Source organism: Vipera berus (genome assembly GCF_964194415.1).
Source record: "Vipera berus genome assembly, chromosome: 2".
NCBI lineage: Eukaryota > Metazoa > Chordata > Lepidosauria > Squamata > Viperidae > Vipera > Vipera berus.
This window is the reverse complement of record NC_138203.1, coordinates 234,727,382-234,745,123: the sequence shown is the minus strand read 5'-3', so window position 1 is coordinate 234,745,123 and position 17,742 is coordinate 234,727,382. Positions and strand designations below refer to the sequence as shown.

The following is a 17,742-nucleotide window of genomic DNA, read 5'->3' as shown; positions in this document are numbered from 1 at the left end:
CACAGTGTTTTGCAACTTACTATGAGAACACAATTCCTTTCCATACGCTACAAAAGTTATATTTTGTCCATGTCACAGAATATATGAGGCAGCATTCTGAGAGATGTTATAATATTTGAGATACATGCTTCTAAGATATTTTCTATATAAACTGAATATAGGCCTCTAATAAAAAACTGATGTAATATTACTGATTTAATTTTAATATATGTATTTTATTGATATGTTAGTTGCTTTGAAATCTTAGTAATAGGATTGTCAGTAATTGCTTCTTTCAATTTTTGAAAACTCATGCTACATCAGCAATACTATTTAGCCACCTTGAGTGCTATTAACCTCTTTATCTTACGTTGACTTTCACTTTTCCAAGCATTTGAGGGCTTCTCCAATGATTCATATTATGAATCCACCTTTAAACTTCAGTTGCCTGATTATTGCTTCCAGGGAGCAGTCTGATTTTATTCTGATATCAAATGATTTGCTGTTTTTGCTGTCCAAAGTATTTTCAAACCTTGTTATTCAAAGGCGCCAGCTTTTCTTCATTAGCTTTTGGATGATCCAATTTTCAATCATATGGGAAAACCATACTCTTGACTATGTTTTTGTCATCTATGTGGAATTTCTGAATTCTTAATATGTTGTATAGATCTGTCATAATTTTTCTCTCAAGAAACAGATGCATTTTGTTTCATGATAAACAGTGAATACCTCAATTTTGGAGCCCAGGAAGATATAATCGACATTACAGGTACTTTTTTTTACTTATGGCTGTAATTGAGACTGCAATTTCTTTCATAAGTTGTGATAGTCATTAAATTAGTTAACATGTGACCATGTCTGATTTTACAAACTTTTTTTGCAGTGGTCATTAAGTGAACACAGCAGTAGTTAAGCAAACCCATTGTTTGCTATGGGAAATTTTTTTTGCTGGAAACTGGAAATAAAAGCTGGCTTCTAACAAAAATATCATAAATCACAGACACATGACTATGAGGCACTGCAAATATCTATAAATGTGCGGCAGTTGCTGAACACCCAAAATGCAGTCATGTGACCACGGGGAGTGGGGCAGCCATCAGAATTCGGAATCTAGGTCATATGCAACTTTTTGGGGGTCTGTTATAACTTCAAATAGTTGCTAAGTGAAGGTCAAAGACTACTGTACTACTACTTCTTCACCCATTTGCATTGGGTTGGCATTACCAACCTCAGATGTGATAGTGGTATCAATCAACTTGCTGGAAGCAAAAAAAAAACTTAAAATAATCTTTTGTTGAAGGTTCTTCTTTCACCTTCAATAAAACAGCTCTTAAGTCTTTCTTGTGTTCAGCAGCCAAAATGGAATTATTTGGATATCTGAGGTTGTCAGTAATGTACAGTATTTCTTTCAACATTTGTAATGCTATTTTTTCTAGTCCCTTTATATATCTGCATTTAAGTTAAATAGGTTAACATATAACTTTGTCATACTCCTTTAATTTTGAACTAATTAATTGCTCCATATTCCATTTTTATTGTTGCTGATTACCATACAAATTCTGCAGTACATAGAGGTAGCTGGAGCATTTTTAACACTGCCTTACTGGATACTAGAATTCAGCTTAATCTTTTTCAGTTTTTTGACCTCAAGTTTTTCCATACCTGCTTACCAATTATAAGCAGTACATTAACAGCATAATTTTGCAAGATTTTAAACTAGGGTTCCCCAGAGTGATGAATATTCACTCCATGGGTTATGGGACTATCCAAGGGGTTGTTGTATCTCTAGTACTATTAGTTAATTTATTAAACTAAAGTAATATTTATTAAATTATTTTCACATAATAAATATTTAGGGATTGATGAACAAATTTCATGAAAGGGTCAACAAGCTGAAAAGTTAGGAGGCTTCTGTTCTAAACAGTTCTTCTGGCATTTCATCAACTCTTGCAGTTTTGTGGTCAGCAATATTTTGTAGAGCCTATTTTACTACACTTTCCAAAATATTTGGGTCTAGCTTTATGTCCATCAGCAATTTGGGGGGGGTCTTTTTGTATACGTGAACAGCCTCTCTTCTTTACCTCTGTTGATTATCTTCTTTGTAGTATTGTATTATGTTCATCCCTGTGTAAAGCGGTGTCTCATCCTTCTTTACAGTATTTAGATATATTTCTCTGCCTCTTCCTACTTTTCTCTGTAATTAGACATTGCAGGGCAAATTTTCCTCTGTCCCTGTTGTCTTTTGCTGTTTACTTTTCCTTAGCTATTTTAATGGATCAATAGAAAACTATTTCACATTTTTTTCATAAAGCAGAATACTTTTCATTCTTCATCTTTAATGATATAATGAATTTTGCTTCATAGTTCCTTAGAGATTCTGTCAAATCTAATTAATTCAGCCTAAACTTTATCTTCACTGCATAATCATACGGAATATTGCTCAAGTCATATCTTGTTAATCTGATAGATATTATTTTTTAAAGTTCAAATTTAAATTTTACAGGACATCCATAAGTAGATTTGCAGTCAACACTGAACAAAACTCTAGTTTTGCTTGCACAGTATATAACCCATTCAACATCAAACTTGTCCATTCAGCAATGAACAAAATATAAGTTTCTTAATTTATATGATTCTATATCTAGTACAAAATTTGTAAAGTCCTTAAACTTTGAGGGATATCAGGTTGGAGAAGCTGGATTAAAATTTGTTGAACGTATAGTATTAGCATAATAGATGATTTTATATCTACATCCTAATCTATTTTTTGCTAAAATTATGGAGAACTGAAATCTAGTACATACAACTCATTTTATCACAATGCTGATAATTAGCTATGCAAATACTAAGAAAAACACTGTTTATTCTTTAATTATATGGCACAACATTTATGTATAAAATCTAGTCAGAATAGAACAAACATAGTACCAGCCTTTACAAAATCAAAATCAATAACACTTAATAGATGCCCACTCAGAACAATTTAGGCTGTTTTACTGACACAAATGATTTTTAGAAACATGAAGTAATATGAAAATGAGCAATTTCCTTAAATATCCCCTTTTCTAAATATCAATGACATGATTTGAAACAATGGATGCTTTAGCATTTTTTTTCACTCTGGTTTTCTACTCTAGATTACCTGCCAGTTTCTTGTGAAATTCATATTTCTGATTTTTTTTTCACCCTAGCACTTTTTCAATTCAGTCTGCCTACAAATGATATTAACAAATTGAAAATGAAGGCAAGTTTGATATAAATCAATCAAATCAACTAGACCTGTGTGTTGTGAATATCTTTTCAGTATCATTTGCCTAAGAGATAAAATGTATTTGTTTTCATATTCTTGAGAGTAGCAGCGTTGCTGGCATGAAATCTGTATTTTTATTTTATAATATATATGTAAGGGTTTAGAAAGGTGATAAAATATAACAATTGCCCCAGTTGAAAAGGGCCTGGCTAATCACATAATGAATCTGACACATGGTGACCAGAACAGGAGCTAGTGCCAACTACTTTAGTGTTCTTAGGCACCTTGGTAGAAAAGGGATGTTCTTTCGAAATAGCCTGGAAAACATGAAGAAATAACCAATTCAGTATTTCACAGAAACATTCTTGTGGTTATAAACCTACACACTTAGCTTTCATTTCTAATTAGAGTAAAAACTGATGCCAGTGTTCTAGTATTTCTTCCAATGTCCAGAGCAGTAGAAAGAGGTCTCTTTAGCCTTGGGGTCTGAAGCAGACAGCCTTAAAATGAGCTTAGCCAACAGAAGCCATGACAACATCCACAGGAAGTTCTTCTTTACTCCGAGCTGTCACTTGCATTGTCACAATTTCTGTGAGGACAAGGCGAGAACGAACCAAGAGGTCATGACCACCTCGAAACACACCTGTAGCAGATCAAAGACAGGAATACTTTTGTCAGCATGTATGGCTGGAACTATATATTTCCATTCTTGAAGGAATCGAAGTAAATTACCAAACTAAACACGCTTTTAAAAAAGGGAGTTAATTATCCTCCTGCTTTACCATTAAGAATATTTAGTACATTGATGGTGTTTTGGTCAATGGCCAAATGATCTTATAACTGAACTGTAACATAAATCTTTTGTGATGTTTTATCTCTTCAGCTTTTCCTAAGTGGGATTATAGTGAAAAAGGGGGCAATCCCCTTGCAGAATCTGGGGCAACTATGAACCCTACCCAAGGGCCCCCTTCACTATTATCATTAATCAAACAATGGGAATAGACTCATAGAAATAGTTTAGTTCACAGGTTGCCAACCTTTCTCGGTTGGCGGACCGGAGGGAAAGGGAGGGGGAAGCATTTTACATGCGTGCACCCATGTGCAGATGGGGCCGCAAGCACACGTGACGCAAATGGGACTCGACTAGCACCCATGTGATACTCACTAGCCCTGCCCTGTTCTTGTGCGGCACCCATTTTCGCACCCTGAGGTGCGGTGGCATCCCGTTTTCACACCCTGAGGCATGGCGGCATCCCACTTTCGCACCCCATGGTGCGGTGGTGTCCTGTGTTTGCGCCCCAAGGTGCGGCAGCAGCCCGTTTTCATGCCCCGAGGCACAGCGGTATCCCATTTTCGCACCCCAAGGTGCATCATTATCCCATTTTCGCACCCCGAGGCCACAGCGCTAGCGCAAGTGGGTTGTGCATGCAGATGTGCACACACTGGCCAGCCTGTCCCGTGGCCCAGTGGCCAGGAGGCCATGGCGCACTCCCAGGCTGCGGACCACAGGTTGGGGACCCCTGGTTTAAATATCATTTACTGATAGAGATCATATTCCACCGGGATCTCTGGCATTAGTGTATGTCTTACAAATATCCACATATATGAGAATAATAAAGCTTGAAGAAAATTTATGATACTGCTTCCACATCTGTGGGACTATTAGGATGAAATATCTTTTGTATTAGTGAGAGCATGTGCTACATTCATATTACCAAGGTAGATTGAATGGCTGTATAGTTCACTGAGAAAAAGGAGTGACTTTACATTAAGCTAATATTATTTTTCAGACACTTTAGAATGGATTAAACCAATTAGAAGAATTAGTCTGCTGAAAAGGCACCAGGCTAGAAATTGGGAGACCATGAGTTCTTCCCCTGGGTTAGGCAAGTCACTCTTACTCAGCCTTGGGAAAAAGGCAATGGCAATCTACTTCTGAAATCTTGCCAGGAAAACTGCAGGGATCTGTCCTAGCAGTCGCCAGGAGTCAATACTGATTTAGGCATCCCAAAACAAAAAAAACCCATTGAGATCAGCCAAGAGGGCATACAAAAACTCACCTGCCAGGTACAAAGTGTGAGAGTTCTTGTTATCTGGGACTTTATCTGACCGCTCACATGGTTGCATTCCCAGGAATTTCACAATATTGCCCACTGCCTCTGTGGAAATAAAAATACTGGACCTCATTATTTTTTTGTCCTTTATGCTTGCTTCTGTTCAGTTTGCTTACACAACTAGATTACTGTGGTCCCTATTCCCAGAGAAAGTAGATGTCATTTTCTCCAAGAAACAAACAGTAAAGTACAGAGACCAGGTGTCTTCGTTTGTAGCCATTCAATAATCCCTACAATCTGAGTCCCGAGAAAGAGTGAAAATTCAGTGAGAGCTCTTGCAGGCTGGGTCTCACCATCTTCAGCTGTATTAATTTGGTGGAATCGGCAAGAATTTTAAACATCAATTTGTATGAACATCAAAAACAAAGATTCAGTTTTCTCTCCTGTCAAAAACAGTCATTTATTCTTTTCAAAGGGCTAGGGAGGAAATTTTCAAGCAGCCTATAATTACTATAATTTTTCAAGCAGTCTATAATTACTGAGATCTTCACTGTGGTTCCTAGAGGTGCTGGTTCTAAAATAATTACTTTCAATCTACTTTTGCAATCATATTAACAGACAATGGAATTTTGAACTATCTTTGTAGATTTTTTTTCACCCTGCCACTAGCAAATCTTCTTTTCAGACTGTTATCAGAATTCAAAGATTTCCACTGAAAAAAGGAATAGGAATGCTTAGTTAATGCTATCCTAAAATACATTTCTATGTGATTATGCCTGGTCTAATTTGAGAAGGCTTCCAAACGCTTACAGGAAATCATGTAACAATCCAGTTTACAACGTTAACTTTTCTAAAGCACAGGAATCAAGAGCTGTGCACTAGTGTGTTCTCTTTACCTACCTTCCAGCGTTTTAACAGTAGACAATGTGAAAGTCTCTTCTTTTTCAAATTCATCACCAACTTCTTCCCAGGCTGCTCCAAAATTTGGTTTCAAAACCCTCTGGATGTGATCTGCTACGGTTACTTCCAGATCTTCTAGCTAATGAAGACATTTGACAGTGAATTACCCTTGAGCTTCTCTGTGAGCTCTTTAGAAAACTGACCAGATTTTAAAGCAACAATAATTATTTGAAGACCTCTCTATCTATCTCTCCTGCAATACTGATAAATTTTAAAGGGCAGTAGAATAGGGGTGCAGGGACGCGGCGGCTCAGTGGGTTAGGACGCTGAGCTTGTCGATCGGAAGGTCGGCAGTTTGGCGGGTTGAATCCCGAGTGCCACGTAACAGAGTGAGTGCCTGTTATTCGTCCCAGCTTCTGCCAACCTAGCAGTTTGAAAGCACGTAAGAATGCAAATAGAAAAATAGGGACCACTACGGTGGGAAGGTAACAGCGTTCCGTGCGCCTTTGGCGTCTAGTCATGCCGGCCACATGACCACGGAGACGTCCTTGGACAAGCACTGGCTCTTCGGCTTTGAAACGGAGACGAGCACCGGCCCCTAGAGTTGGAAACGACTAGCACGCATGTGTGGGGGAACCTTTACCTTTACCTTTAGAATAGTGGTGTCTGCAGAAGCAACAAGAATCATGTTGAGAAGAGCAGCACGGCAATGTGAGCTATGCCCACATTCTACAGATACTGTACGTAACACATGTGCCCCAAAAGTGCAACTTGGCTTTTGTCATTCTGACGAAAGCGATAAAAACCTGTGGGCATTACTAATAATAGTACTGGGTTTTATTGCTGAGTGGTAGTACAGTAAACTGAGTTTGAAAAACACTCAGTGGAAAGATCTCCCATCCTGAATGTTTGCAGAGATTTAAACTATAGAATTACAATTTTACTTACTGTACAGTTATAAAATTATATACCCAAAATTATATAGTTATAAAAAGATATTACTCAAAACAAAAACAAAAAGGTTTCACCCGGAGAACCACTTCTAGCCAGCAGAGATTGGTTTGAAATTAATGGAGCAATGGCTTAGCTCAGGAAAGGCAGTTTCAAATGTTACATTTTAAAGTGATCAAAACTGGCTACTTAGTGGAAGTCTGCTGCAGGCTCTTTTCTTCTTTTCCTCTCCAAGCATTAAGTGGGAAATATATTTATTTGCAACGATTTCACCGGGTCCCTCACTAAATGTGGAATTAGACTAGTTTATCTCTCGTGCAGAGTATGGCAGCTTAAGTTTTCATTCCTTTTGAGATGAAGTCTGGGGGGAAGAAGCGTAAGATATTTTTAATCCATACTGGGAAGTGTTTAATCAAATATAGCAAATGATGCTCAGGAAGAGGCTTTCAGGGCTTTACAACGTTTGATTTCTACAGTGTTCAGATACTACCTCTTCCCTTTTAGGAATCCCAGAGGTTCAGCATCTGATTACAACACGAGACACTTCAAAAGAGAGAAAAAACATACTTTAACCATATTTATTTTTTTAAAAAAAAATCTAATTCTTCAGCATTCTGGTGCTAAAGTTTTCATGAATTTGATGATTTGGGTACAAGCTCTAATAAAAGAGAGTATCTGTAGCTTGGAGTTGACATGAGGAATTCTTGGTGCTCTGTGAGCTTGCTTGTTTTCTTGCAGACGTTTCATTACCCAAACTAGGTAACGTCACCAGTACTAGGAAGGAGTGCACTGAAGATGTTACCTTGTTTGGGTAATGAAATGTCTGCAAGAAAACAAGCAAGCTCACAGAGCACCAAGGACTCCTCGGGTACAAGCTTTAAATCTCCAGAATAAGGAACTTTTCAAACCCCAACTTCATGCACACACACCAAGCTTGGATTATGCATTCATTGGAATGGAAATCTGAAACAGCATGGAAAAAGGCAGAGAGGTATGCTTGCTTCCCTGTGCATACAATGTTAATGTCAAGAAGTGCATTTCACAAACCTTGTAATTATAATACACTGATCAGGAAAAGGACAATGGTTCGGCCCTGGCCATTGTGCATCCAAGCCTTCCCATCTTCTTTCCAAAATAGGCTAACTGATAAGTGTTGTTTTTCCACTGACATTTCAGATTGGTGATAGTTCCTGATCACCATTAAGGTTAAAACAATATACTTAGCAGGCACTTTGACTCTAGACAACTCCAATCAGCTTACCTAAAGCTGGATTGTTCTTAAGTCACCTATTTTAATTCATTATGGCTTTGCCAGAATCTGCACGGTCCTGAACTTCCATATGCTGTCTGGGAGCAAACCAACACCTGCCTTTCCAATTTAAGAGTTCACAGTGGCAATTCCGCTATACTTAAAGCAGACAGCAAATCAATAGCTTCCAACACAGGAATAAATCTAGTGATCATTATTGCTCTACACTCAGCTTGTAAGTTACATTTTCTGGAAAACATATAACGATGTATTCATATCGCAGACAAAAAGAGAGTGAGAGAGAGAGAGAAAGAAAAATATTAGTTTAACGTGTAGCTTAAGTGACAAAGGAATTTCGTTACAAAAGTATTCTGCTCAAACTATTACATGCAAAGACAATTGGAACAAGCCATTTTATTTATGGCTAGCTTAGAGCACATAACCCTTCAAGATTATGTCTGCAAAACCAGCTGGCTACTAGCCAAGTCAGGCAGAGCTCCAGCAAGAAGCTCCAGGGCTGACCCTGAGACATCTGGACATGCTGAGACTTATCCACTTATAAGCTCAGAGTCTTCATTAAGTTCATTCTTTGGCCCAATAAAACCAACTGGTGTGCAAGGTGGACCTGTTTCTTGGTGTAAATAATAAAATCATTTATCAGATCATGTCATGGGGCTCCACTGATGAAATAAGGTCGTCCTCAAGTTATGAGTGTAATGGAGTCCAGCATTTCTGTTGTTAAGTGAGACGGTTAAGTGAATGTTGCCCCATTTTATGACCTTTCTTGTCACAGTTGTTAAGTGAATCCCACAGCTGTTAAGTTAGAGACATGGTTGTTAAGTGTATCTGGCTTCCCCATTGACTTTGCTTGTCAGAATAAAAGGTGCGCCTGGGACACTGCAGCCATCATAAGCATGAGTTGGTTGTCACGAGTCTCAATTTTGATCACGTGACCTTGGGAAGGCCGCCACAGTTCTAAGTGTGAAACACAGTCGTAAGCCATTTTTTCCAGTCCTGCTGTAACTTTGAAAGGTCACTAAAGAAACTGTTGTTATATTTTATCAGTGGCTCACACTGCACCCTATGGTGAGATTGAAGTGGATTATCACCTGACTGGTTGACAATGGAAAGAGTTGATATAACCTGCATTGAAGTTCTTTCTTACCACATATTCATCCTCATAGCCCTCTTCCTCAGCTTCACCAGTATTTGGATCACAATCTTTCACAGTGAATTTCATCATGCAGCTGAAAGTGCAAGCCACTGCAAAGAGGACAAAGCAGAGGTCACACAACAGTGAACCCTGGAAGTGAATGTTCTTCCTTTCTTACCACCTTGGCTTATTCTGTTCCCATTTGTTTTTTGTTTTTGTTTTTTAAAAAACACTGTGCATTGTGAGCTTTGCCTATAAAATTATCTGTGTTTTCTTTGGAGGCATAATGATCAGACTGCTACCTCTTTTTGCGTATGCAAGTTTATTGAAAGGTGTGTACCAATTTGAAAAATCTCACTTAGAGTGAGTTTTCTTTTTAAAAGATTAAGCCTTGATTTTTGAAATGAGGTTTTTTTTAAATCCCACATTTATTTTGCACCTATAGAAATGAATCTAGCTATGGCTCCACCCAGTGAGCAGATGAAGTAAGGGTGGATAAATTAAGGAAAAAGATTAAAATACTGGCACCTGCTGTGGGATCCTCTTCAGGCAAAGCAATCAATGTGTAGCATGTACCAGGCTGATTGTACAGCAAGCTTTTGGCAGGTATATAAGCAATGACCTCATATCCCTCCGTTGGCTCCATCTGCACTGTGACATTTTCCAGAATCTGATCATTCAGTGTATTTGTGCAGTCAAACTATCAGAAAAAGTAAAAGCGTATCAAGAGCATAAAACAAAACTTTCGGCATTAAGAAACCAAGCATCAATTTTTTTTTTTTAAAAAAGAGGCAAGCAACGTTTGTCTGCAGTACTGTATACAGTCTGTGCAACTTACAAAATGATATTTCATGGTTCATACTTTATATATACTGTATATTCAGCTGAAAATCCTCAGTTTACAAGATCTCTCTAGAAGGCAGTTTCCAGTTTCTTCAGTATAACTAATAATTGTGAGTGTTCGATCTGCAGTGCAATTATTTCTGAGCAAGTTGCCCAGTGAAGTTTAATAGTATTTTTGGAATGATGGCTTCTTGGACTATCATGCTTATTACATCCAGTCAGAGCTGAAGAAGCTTCTTGCATGAGAAGCGAAACATCTTCAAAGAAAAACAAAGTCCAGTTGCCGCCTGAAAAAAGCAACTTTGGGACAATCATGACCTAGATGACTGAGAATCTCCATAGTAACCCCAGCTGCCTGCAATTAGTGCAGGTTCGCATCCCACCAGGCTCAAGGTTGACTCAGCCTTCCATCCTTCCGAGGTAGGTAAAATGAGGACCCAGATTGTTGGGGGCAATTAAGCTGACTTTGTAATAATGCCGCTTGGGGTGTGTGTGAAAGCCCTAATAAGCAGGCATATACATAGAATGAAGGCTACTGCTAAGCTTGTAAGCCGCCCTGAGTCTTCGGAGAAGGGCGGGATATAAATGGAATTAAAATAAAATAAAAATAAATAAATATCATTTCAGAGTCCCTATATTTATTAGCTTCACTGATCTACATTTGAATAATGATAAAATGATAAAATTTTCAGTGGCTTTAGTAGAAACATTGCAGTAGAAGAAATTCCATTTATTGAAGCCTCTCTGTATCACAGAACTATAAAAAGAACTTCTGCTTGTCAATTGGTTTAATCCTCTAGTCACAGTTTCAATTTATCAAGCTAAAGGAGATCTTCAGACCTTTAGAAAGTGTCACGTTAAACAAGTCCCTTCAGTGAATGTGAATTCACTGAATTCCAGAATTCATACAATACTGGATTGTACAGTCCCTTTGCTTCGAAACAGCAACAAAGATTGACAGCCTTTTGTTTCCATTTTTAATTAACTTTACTCCCCGTTGTTAAAATCTGGGTTTAACAACCCTGGACATGCTGAGGAAATAAATCAAGGTTTAAAAATACGACTTATTTTCCTAAACCCTACACTTGGATGATTCAAGAAACCACATTTAGATGAAAACAAAACAGAATTATTTTCAAACTTCCCTTTATAGATGCAACTGGAGAATTGCTGTGAGGCTCAGTTTTATGCCTATAACATTAGCTGGTTGGGCAACATTGCACTCAGAGAATACAAAAGAAAACACAAGTGCAACTAAAATGCACAAAGTGTAGCTAAAGAAATAATGTATTGATATTACACGGAAAACTATTAGGTACGATACATGTACATGTCTTCCATCGTGTCGGTGAGATTAACTATGTGAATGCTTTTTTTCCAACACCACCCACCTGGAACACCATATGACTGGAGAAAGTATGCTTTGTACAACGGATCACATATTCTGTTTCCAATTCTGTAAGTGCCTCTGGCTCAGGGGAAGACTTGAACAGTGGCCCAAGTCCCTGGAACTCTGGAATAGCAGCCAATTGCTCTGGAAGAGAGCAAAAAACATTCACGGGTTTCTGTTTAGTGTCATAACTATATTTCTATAGAGTTAAGTGTAAAAGGAGAAAGTTTTCAGATTGCATCTACTGGAAAGTTCAATGTAGACTTTTTCCATATGCATAAGCTGTAACTTCTTTAAAAAATACAGCATTCCCAGGAAAGTATGTTGAAAGTATGTCTCCAATGATGAGCTGATTTTTCTCAGAGGATTCCTTCTGTGCTAATATCATTATTATATACTCCCAAGGTGGTACACACTGTTACTCTGAATATAGTTATTAAAAATTGAAGATCTAGATTTGACTCTTTCAAAGAAAGAAAACAATTAGAAAGCAATTGGAGCAGTTATTAAAAGGTTTTAGGATCTAAGCAGAGTTTGTTGACTGGAATTTTGTTTGGGGTTATTAGACTTTTCTTTCTTTAAATTATTCTTGACTTATGGCAACTACCTGGACAATTCTGTTTTTTCAGAAATGATTTACCTTTGCCTCTTTTCGAGGGTGAGAGAGAATGACTATCCCAAAGTCATCCAACTGACTCCATTCTTGAGGCAGGACTATAATTCAAAACCTCCCAGTTTCTAGCCCGGTGTCTTCACCAAGCTGGTTCTATTGTTGGAAATTAGTAACATGGAAGAAAAAAAAACTCCCCCCCCCGGTGGGCTGAAATCTATATTAAATAAAGAAGTTCTTAACAAAAGAATTTAGATGGAAATTCCTCAATTTAGAAGCTGTTGAGTATTTTGTGTCATCTCCTGCCTTTGAAGTAACCCCCAAGTACAACATATAAACAGAAGTGCTCAGTTGAAATATGTAAATGTGGTCTGGTTTCTAGACTGCTGGATAATATCCAGATTCAAATTCCTACTCCAACATGATCTTAAAGCATCCTTCTTCAGCCCACACCTTTCAGATCAAGCAAACTACAAGCCCCATCAAATGCAATACTCAAGATGGCAACTAAATTTCATTTTTGATGTGTGCCGTTGTGCCCACAGTAAAAAAAATGACAATAAAGGTTATCTTATCTTATCTTATCTTATCTTGCAATCCATTGAACCTGGAGAGTTCTAGGTTTGGAAAAAGCTGATTCAAGGCTACGGGTTTAGGTTAATTGCTTTGTCTCAGCCTCAGTTCTCTTATCTGTGAACTTGGAATAAAAACCAATCTTTTTATAAGGTGTGGTAGAAGGGGGAAAAAAGTCTCAGAATTTTACAAGCTTCTGTAAAGGAAGTAAGATTTTAGAAATCAAACAGGCCGAATGTACAACAAAGCAACATCTTGCATTATACTTTGTTTTACACAACAATCAGTGCAAACAAACCTTGGAATATCTCTTGTCGGGTTGTTGCTATTTTCTCCAACTGCTTTACTGCAGAGGTGGGAGTGTTTTCTATGGAAGGGCAAGAAAAGCACAATAATAGTACAAAAATGCAGCAAACAGGACTGAAAGATATGGTATGGTAATTCAAAAGGGATGCAAGTCCACCTACAAGTTTGTTTTTGCAGGCTGTTTAGGAAAAAAAGGGTGGGTGGCAGGAGGAGAGGGAGATAATTGGAGCTAGAAGCAGGTTCATAACAATAATGATGCAAAAGGTTAATGGTAAAATGTAAATTACTTGCCAACAGAAGGGGAAATGAAATACTTTCAGATGTTCCAATAAAATGAAGGACAAACAGTTCATAATTTCACAGTTGCTTCTGCCAAAATTTCCCCTCTCGAATCCAACCCGAAACATTTTGATAAGGATTAAAAAGGTGGATTCTATGTTAGACCAGGAAAATGGCTTTCCTTTCTCTTACCTGCTCTTTGTTCAATGATGGGGGCAGTTGCCAAGGGAACAGACTTGAGGTCAAAGGGTTTTTCAGAGGGGTCCAGAGTATACTGATGCAGAGCCCTCTCTAGGCCAGGGATAGATACTGTCAATCCTGGAAAAGAGAAAGGTTGAGCCCCCACAAAATGCAAGAAACCAGACAAGTCTTTGCTAGCTTCTAAATTAAAGCACAGGTAACTGTCTTCTTCTATGACTCTATATCAGACATGTCAAACACAAGGCCCGGGGGCCGGATCCGGCCCACGAAGTGGTTTCATGTGGCCCTCGAAGCCATCCTGGAAACAGTGAGGGAAAGGCCCCCACTGCCTTGGCCCTGGCCCAGAGACCCTCCTTCTGCCAGAGACCCCCACATCTGTCCCACTCCTGCCCAGGCCCCCATAGGCACCCTTGATGCCAATGATGTAGAGCTACACATGCCCACCCAGTAGGCCATACGCACTCCAGCCACACCCACCCAGTAGGCCACGCCCACCCTGGCCATACCCACCCGGCCCCCCGAGGGCAACCACAATGCTGATGTGGCCCTCAATGAAATTGAGTTTGACACCCCTGCTCTATATGGTTCGTTCTACTGAAAGAGCCTGGGGTTTTACCAGTTGAAACCCCCCACACACACACACAGCTTAATTTCTTGTACCCATTTCCAAAAGCAATGGCATCTATTTGTTTAGCCTAATGAATGTGTGTATTTCAAGCATATCCTCAAAAGATTACTTCTGGAAACCTCTAATCCCTAGAGGAGAAGCAGCATCTGGCATACATCTGTTTCCATTTAAGGCTCAAACATATGTGACAAGGGGGCTCTGCCATGCATCACAGTACAGTCTGCTCAGACAGCTAATGTTACTACTACCAAAGAGGAGCAAAGCTAGAAATTGCTCTCTGCCTTTCCTCTTCATGCTGTGTTAGCCGCGTCTGTTGACCCACAGGCATTCAAAAAGAACCATCAGTGTCATCAACCAAAAGGTTTCCAGCCAGCAGGCAATTGAATTCTGAATGTTGCACTACACCAGGGGTAGGCAACCTCGGCTCTTTTATGATTCATGGACTTCAACTCCCAGCATAGCTGACTCAGGAATTTTGGGAGTTGAAGTCCATGAGGTTGCCTACCCATGCACTACACCAAAATGTGCCAGCTACTGAGAGATAAGCGGGGATAGGAAATCATGCCTTGTTCCTTTTCCAGCCCTCACATAAAGAAGACATTGATGGCTGTGTCTTAAACGTGTAAATAAAGAACTGAGACCGCTCAGATGATGAAATGAAGGCATTCGCTCTGCTCAATGACTCCCTCAGCATGTAGAGCAACAAAGACATCAGAAAATGAGAACGATGGTCACAACTGAATGCTTATCTCAGCCAGTTCAAACAAAACAGCTGTATAACAGAGAAGAAATGGTGGAAAATGAGGGAAACAGATGCTGCCCCAGTGAGATTTTAGACTCCCCAAAATACACAAGATAGGAGTCCCCCTCAGATCTATTGTAGCGGTATGAGACATCCCTACCTATAACCTGGCTAAATGGCTGACACAATCCTTACACCGTCTGACCCAGTTCTCGAACAGAACTGACTCCAAGGAGAAACATTCTTGCCTACGGCCTTTTCCCTGCTAGTGACTAACAGTATCTTCTACTGTCTCAGTCATCACTGGAGCTGGAAAGAGATGAGAAGGACTGGTTCCCTTGGGTGGTTGGAATTGGTATTCCATAAAAATCCTTCATTAGCTAGAGTCGTCTGGAGCTGGTGACCTGGAAATTTCATTAAATAAATCACCAAATCAACAGAGGTGATTTAAGGCTTGCCCTCATCACTGACACAATAACGGTGGAATGACGAGAAGATACTATGACTTATTAGTGGGGATATGACCTAAGACAAAAAGTAGATGGGATGCATGCAACGTGAAAAGTATTCGAGGTAATGAATAAAAAGAAAGTTATGAGTAAAATTGTGTGCATCATTCCATGGTTTGGATAGAGGGAAATACACCAGCGTGTGCCTTTCTTTCTAGTCTGAATGTAGGCAATTTATAATTTTATGAAGTTTGAGCGAACTACATCAGATCGCTTTCAGTTCTTAAGCAATTTAAAATTTCTGTTTTCAAATGGGCTTAAAAGCTTTATAAAACCTCCACCACGCCAAAATATATGGATTTATAAATGTTATTATTCTGAGATCAAATGTTGTAAAACTTGAGGGCATTTAACAATTTTCAACCCTGACTTGTTTTATCACGTGTCAAGTTCCAACAATATGAGTGACTTAATTTTTTTTTAAAAAAGCAATGAACAACGAACTTAAGATACCATTCAGAATGTAGCCAGCGTTGAGGGCCTTTTGCTTCTGCTCCAATACACTTAAATAGAAAGTAGCTCTGTCTCTGACTTCGTTGTCATCATCCATCACACACCTGAAGGTTTGTTTTTTTTAAAAAAAGAGGATTCTGGTCAGTTGGAGGAATGTATATTTCCTGAGACCCCCCATCTAGAACATTAAATCAGTGTAACCAATCAGGAAGCATAACATAACACATTACAATAACAGGGTAAGAATTAATTTTGTCTGCTTACATAAAATTGAGAAAAGATACTTGGCACCTGCAATGGAAGGAAGCTAGAGGCTTGCAAGCTACAGCTGATTCGTACCTGCTAGAGCTGGCCTGATCTCTCTTTGGGTGGATGAGTGATTGCGGAGGTGCTGCAGCTGCCATAACTTTGAACCAGGTCACAAGTAACTTTTGGGGAGTCTGTGGGTAACTTTGAACGGTCACTAAGTCACTGGTCATAAATTGAGGACTGCTTGGATTAACACTTTTTTTTTTAGAAATTATGATCAGATACCTATCACTGGCCATTTAAGACAATTGGAAAATGGCTCAAAAATGTGCTCAATGTGCCTAGTGACTATGGAATCTAATCCTCTTAAAGAGACTTATTGCAATTTCAGCACAGACCAAATTTTTCACTAGCTCTACATTTTTACATCGCATGTTTTCGTTTTCCAAATTTGCCACCTGGGCAAGCTGCTACGCCCAAAGCTCACCTTTTCAGTAATACTTGGATGCTTGGTAGCATTTCCTCATTCTGAGCCCCAAATTTCGCCAGAGCACTCACTGCACCTGCAAACAAGTGAAAAAAAGCAGAAGGAGTGATTAACTGGAAAAGACAGGGAAGATATTTAGACATCTGTCATTTATTTAGCTTTTTTGTATATAATGTTACTGCAGCCAAACGTGATTAGGAAAACACTATTACAATAGTTCCAGGGTTAAATGGATTTAAGTCCTTATCTTTAGGTGGAATTCTTTAAAGCATCTGAACATATTCCTAGCACCCGATTCCCATTAAGCTCAATTAGCACTTCTCCCAACCCATTAAACTATTTTTTACACGTGGACGAAATTCAGAAGAAATTAAGTACAATTTCCTTTTAAGAACGTGCTCATTTCAAAATGTTGTCTATCGTCTGGTGACAAAAGAGCTCAAATGCTACAAGAAATTTATTTTTATTTTTATTTTTATTCCATTTATATCCCGCCCTTCTCCGAAGACTCAGGGCGGCTTATAAGCTTAGCAGTAGCCTTCATTCTATGTATATGCCTGCTTATTAGGGCTTTCACACACCCCGCAAGCGGCATTATTACAAAGTCAGCTTAATTGCCCCCAACAATCTGGGTCCTCATTTTACCTACCTCGGAAGGATGGAAGGCTGAGTCAACCTTGAGCCTGGTGGGACTCGAACCTGCACTAATTGCAGGCAGCTGGTGTTACTTAAGGAGGCATTAGCCCACTGCTCCACCAAGGCTACCCAAAAGAGGAAAGCTGTGCCTCAATTTGCTTTGCAAACTGACGGTCAAACATCCAGTTTCAGGATCTCTAAGCATGAACGTAAAAGATCCTTGCTTGGAGATCCCAGAAGGGTACTAGCAGTTAGAAATGATGATGGTGAAAACGGGCAGACCAGTAACCTACCTAAGTT

General features: G+C 39.0%; 1 protein-coding gene across 1 annotated transcript in view; it reads right to left on the bottom strand.

Annotated features, from left to right (window-relative positions):
* Positions 1–2,822: 2,822 nt before the first annotated feature.
* COPG1 (COPI coat complex subunit gamma 1) overlaps positions 2,823–17,742 on the bottom strand; it is a 30,100-nt gene continuing 15,180 nt past the window's right edge. Inside the window, exons 15-24 of the mRNA XM_081318339.1 lie at positions 16,807–16,882; positions 16,071–16,174; positions 13,730–13,855; positions 13,251–13,319; positions 11,771–11,913; positions 10,065–10,236; positions 9,549–9,646; positions 6,184–6,322; positions 5,290–5,388; positions 2,823–3,872 (exon numbers count right to left, since the gene is read on the bottom strand). Of these exons, the coding sequence (XP_081174465.1) occupies positions 3,742–3,872; positions 5,290–5,388; positions 6,184–6,322; positions 9,549–9,646; positions 10,065–10,236; positions 11,771–11,913; positions 13,251–13,319; positions 13,730–13,855; positions 16,071–16,174; positions 16,807–16,882 (1,157 nt within the window). The 3' untranslated portion in view covers positions 2,823–3,741. The remainder of the gene's footprint in view (positions 3,873–5,289; positions 5,389–6,183; positions 6,323–9,548; positions 9,647–10,064; positions 10,237–11,770; positions 11,914–13,250; positions 13,320–13,729; positions 13,856–16,070; positions 16,175–16,806; positions 16,883–17,742) is intronic.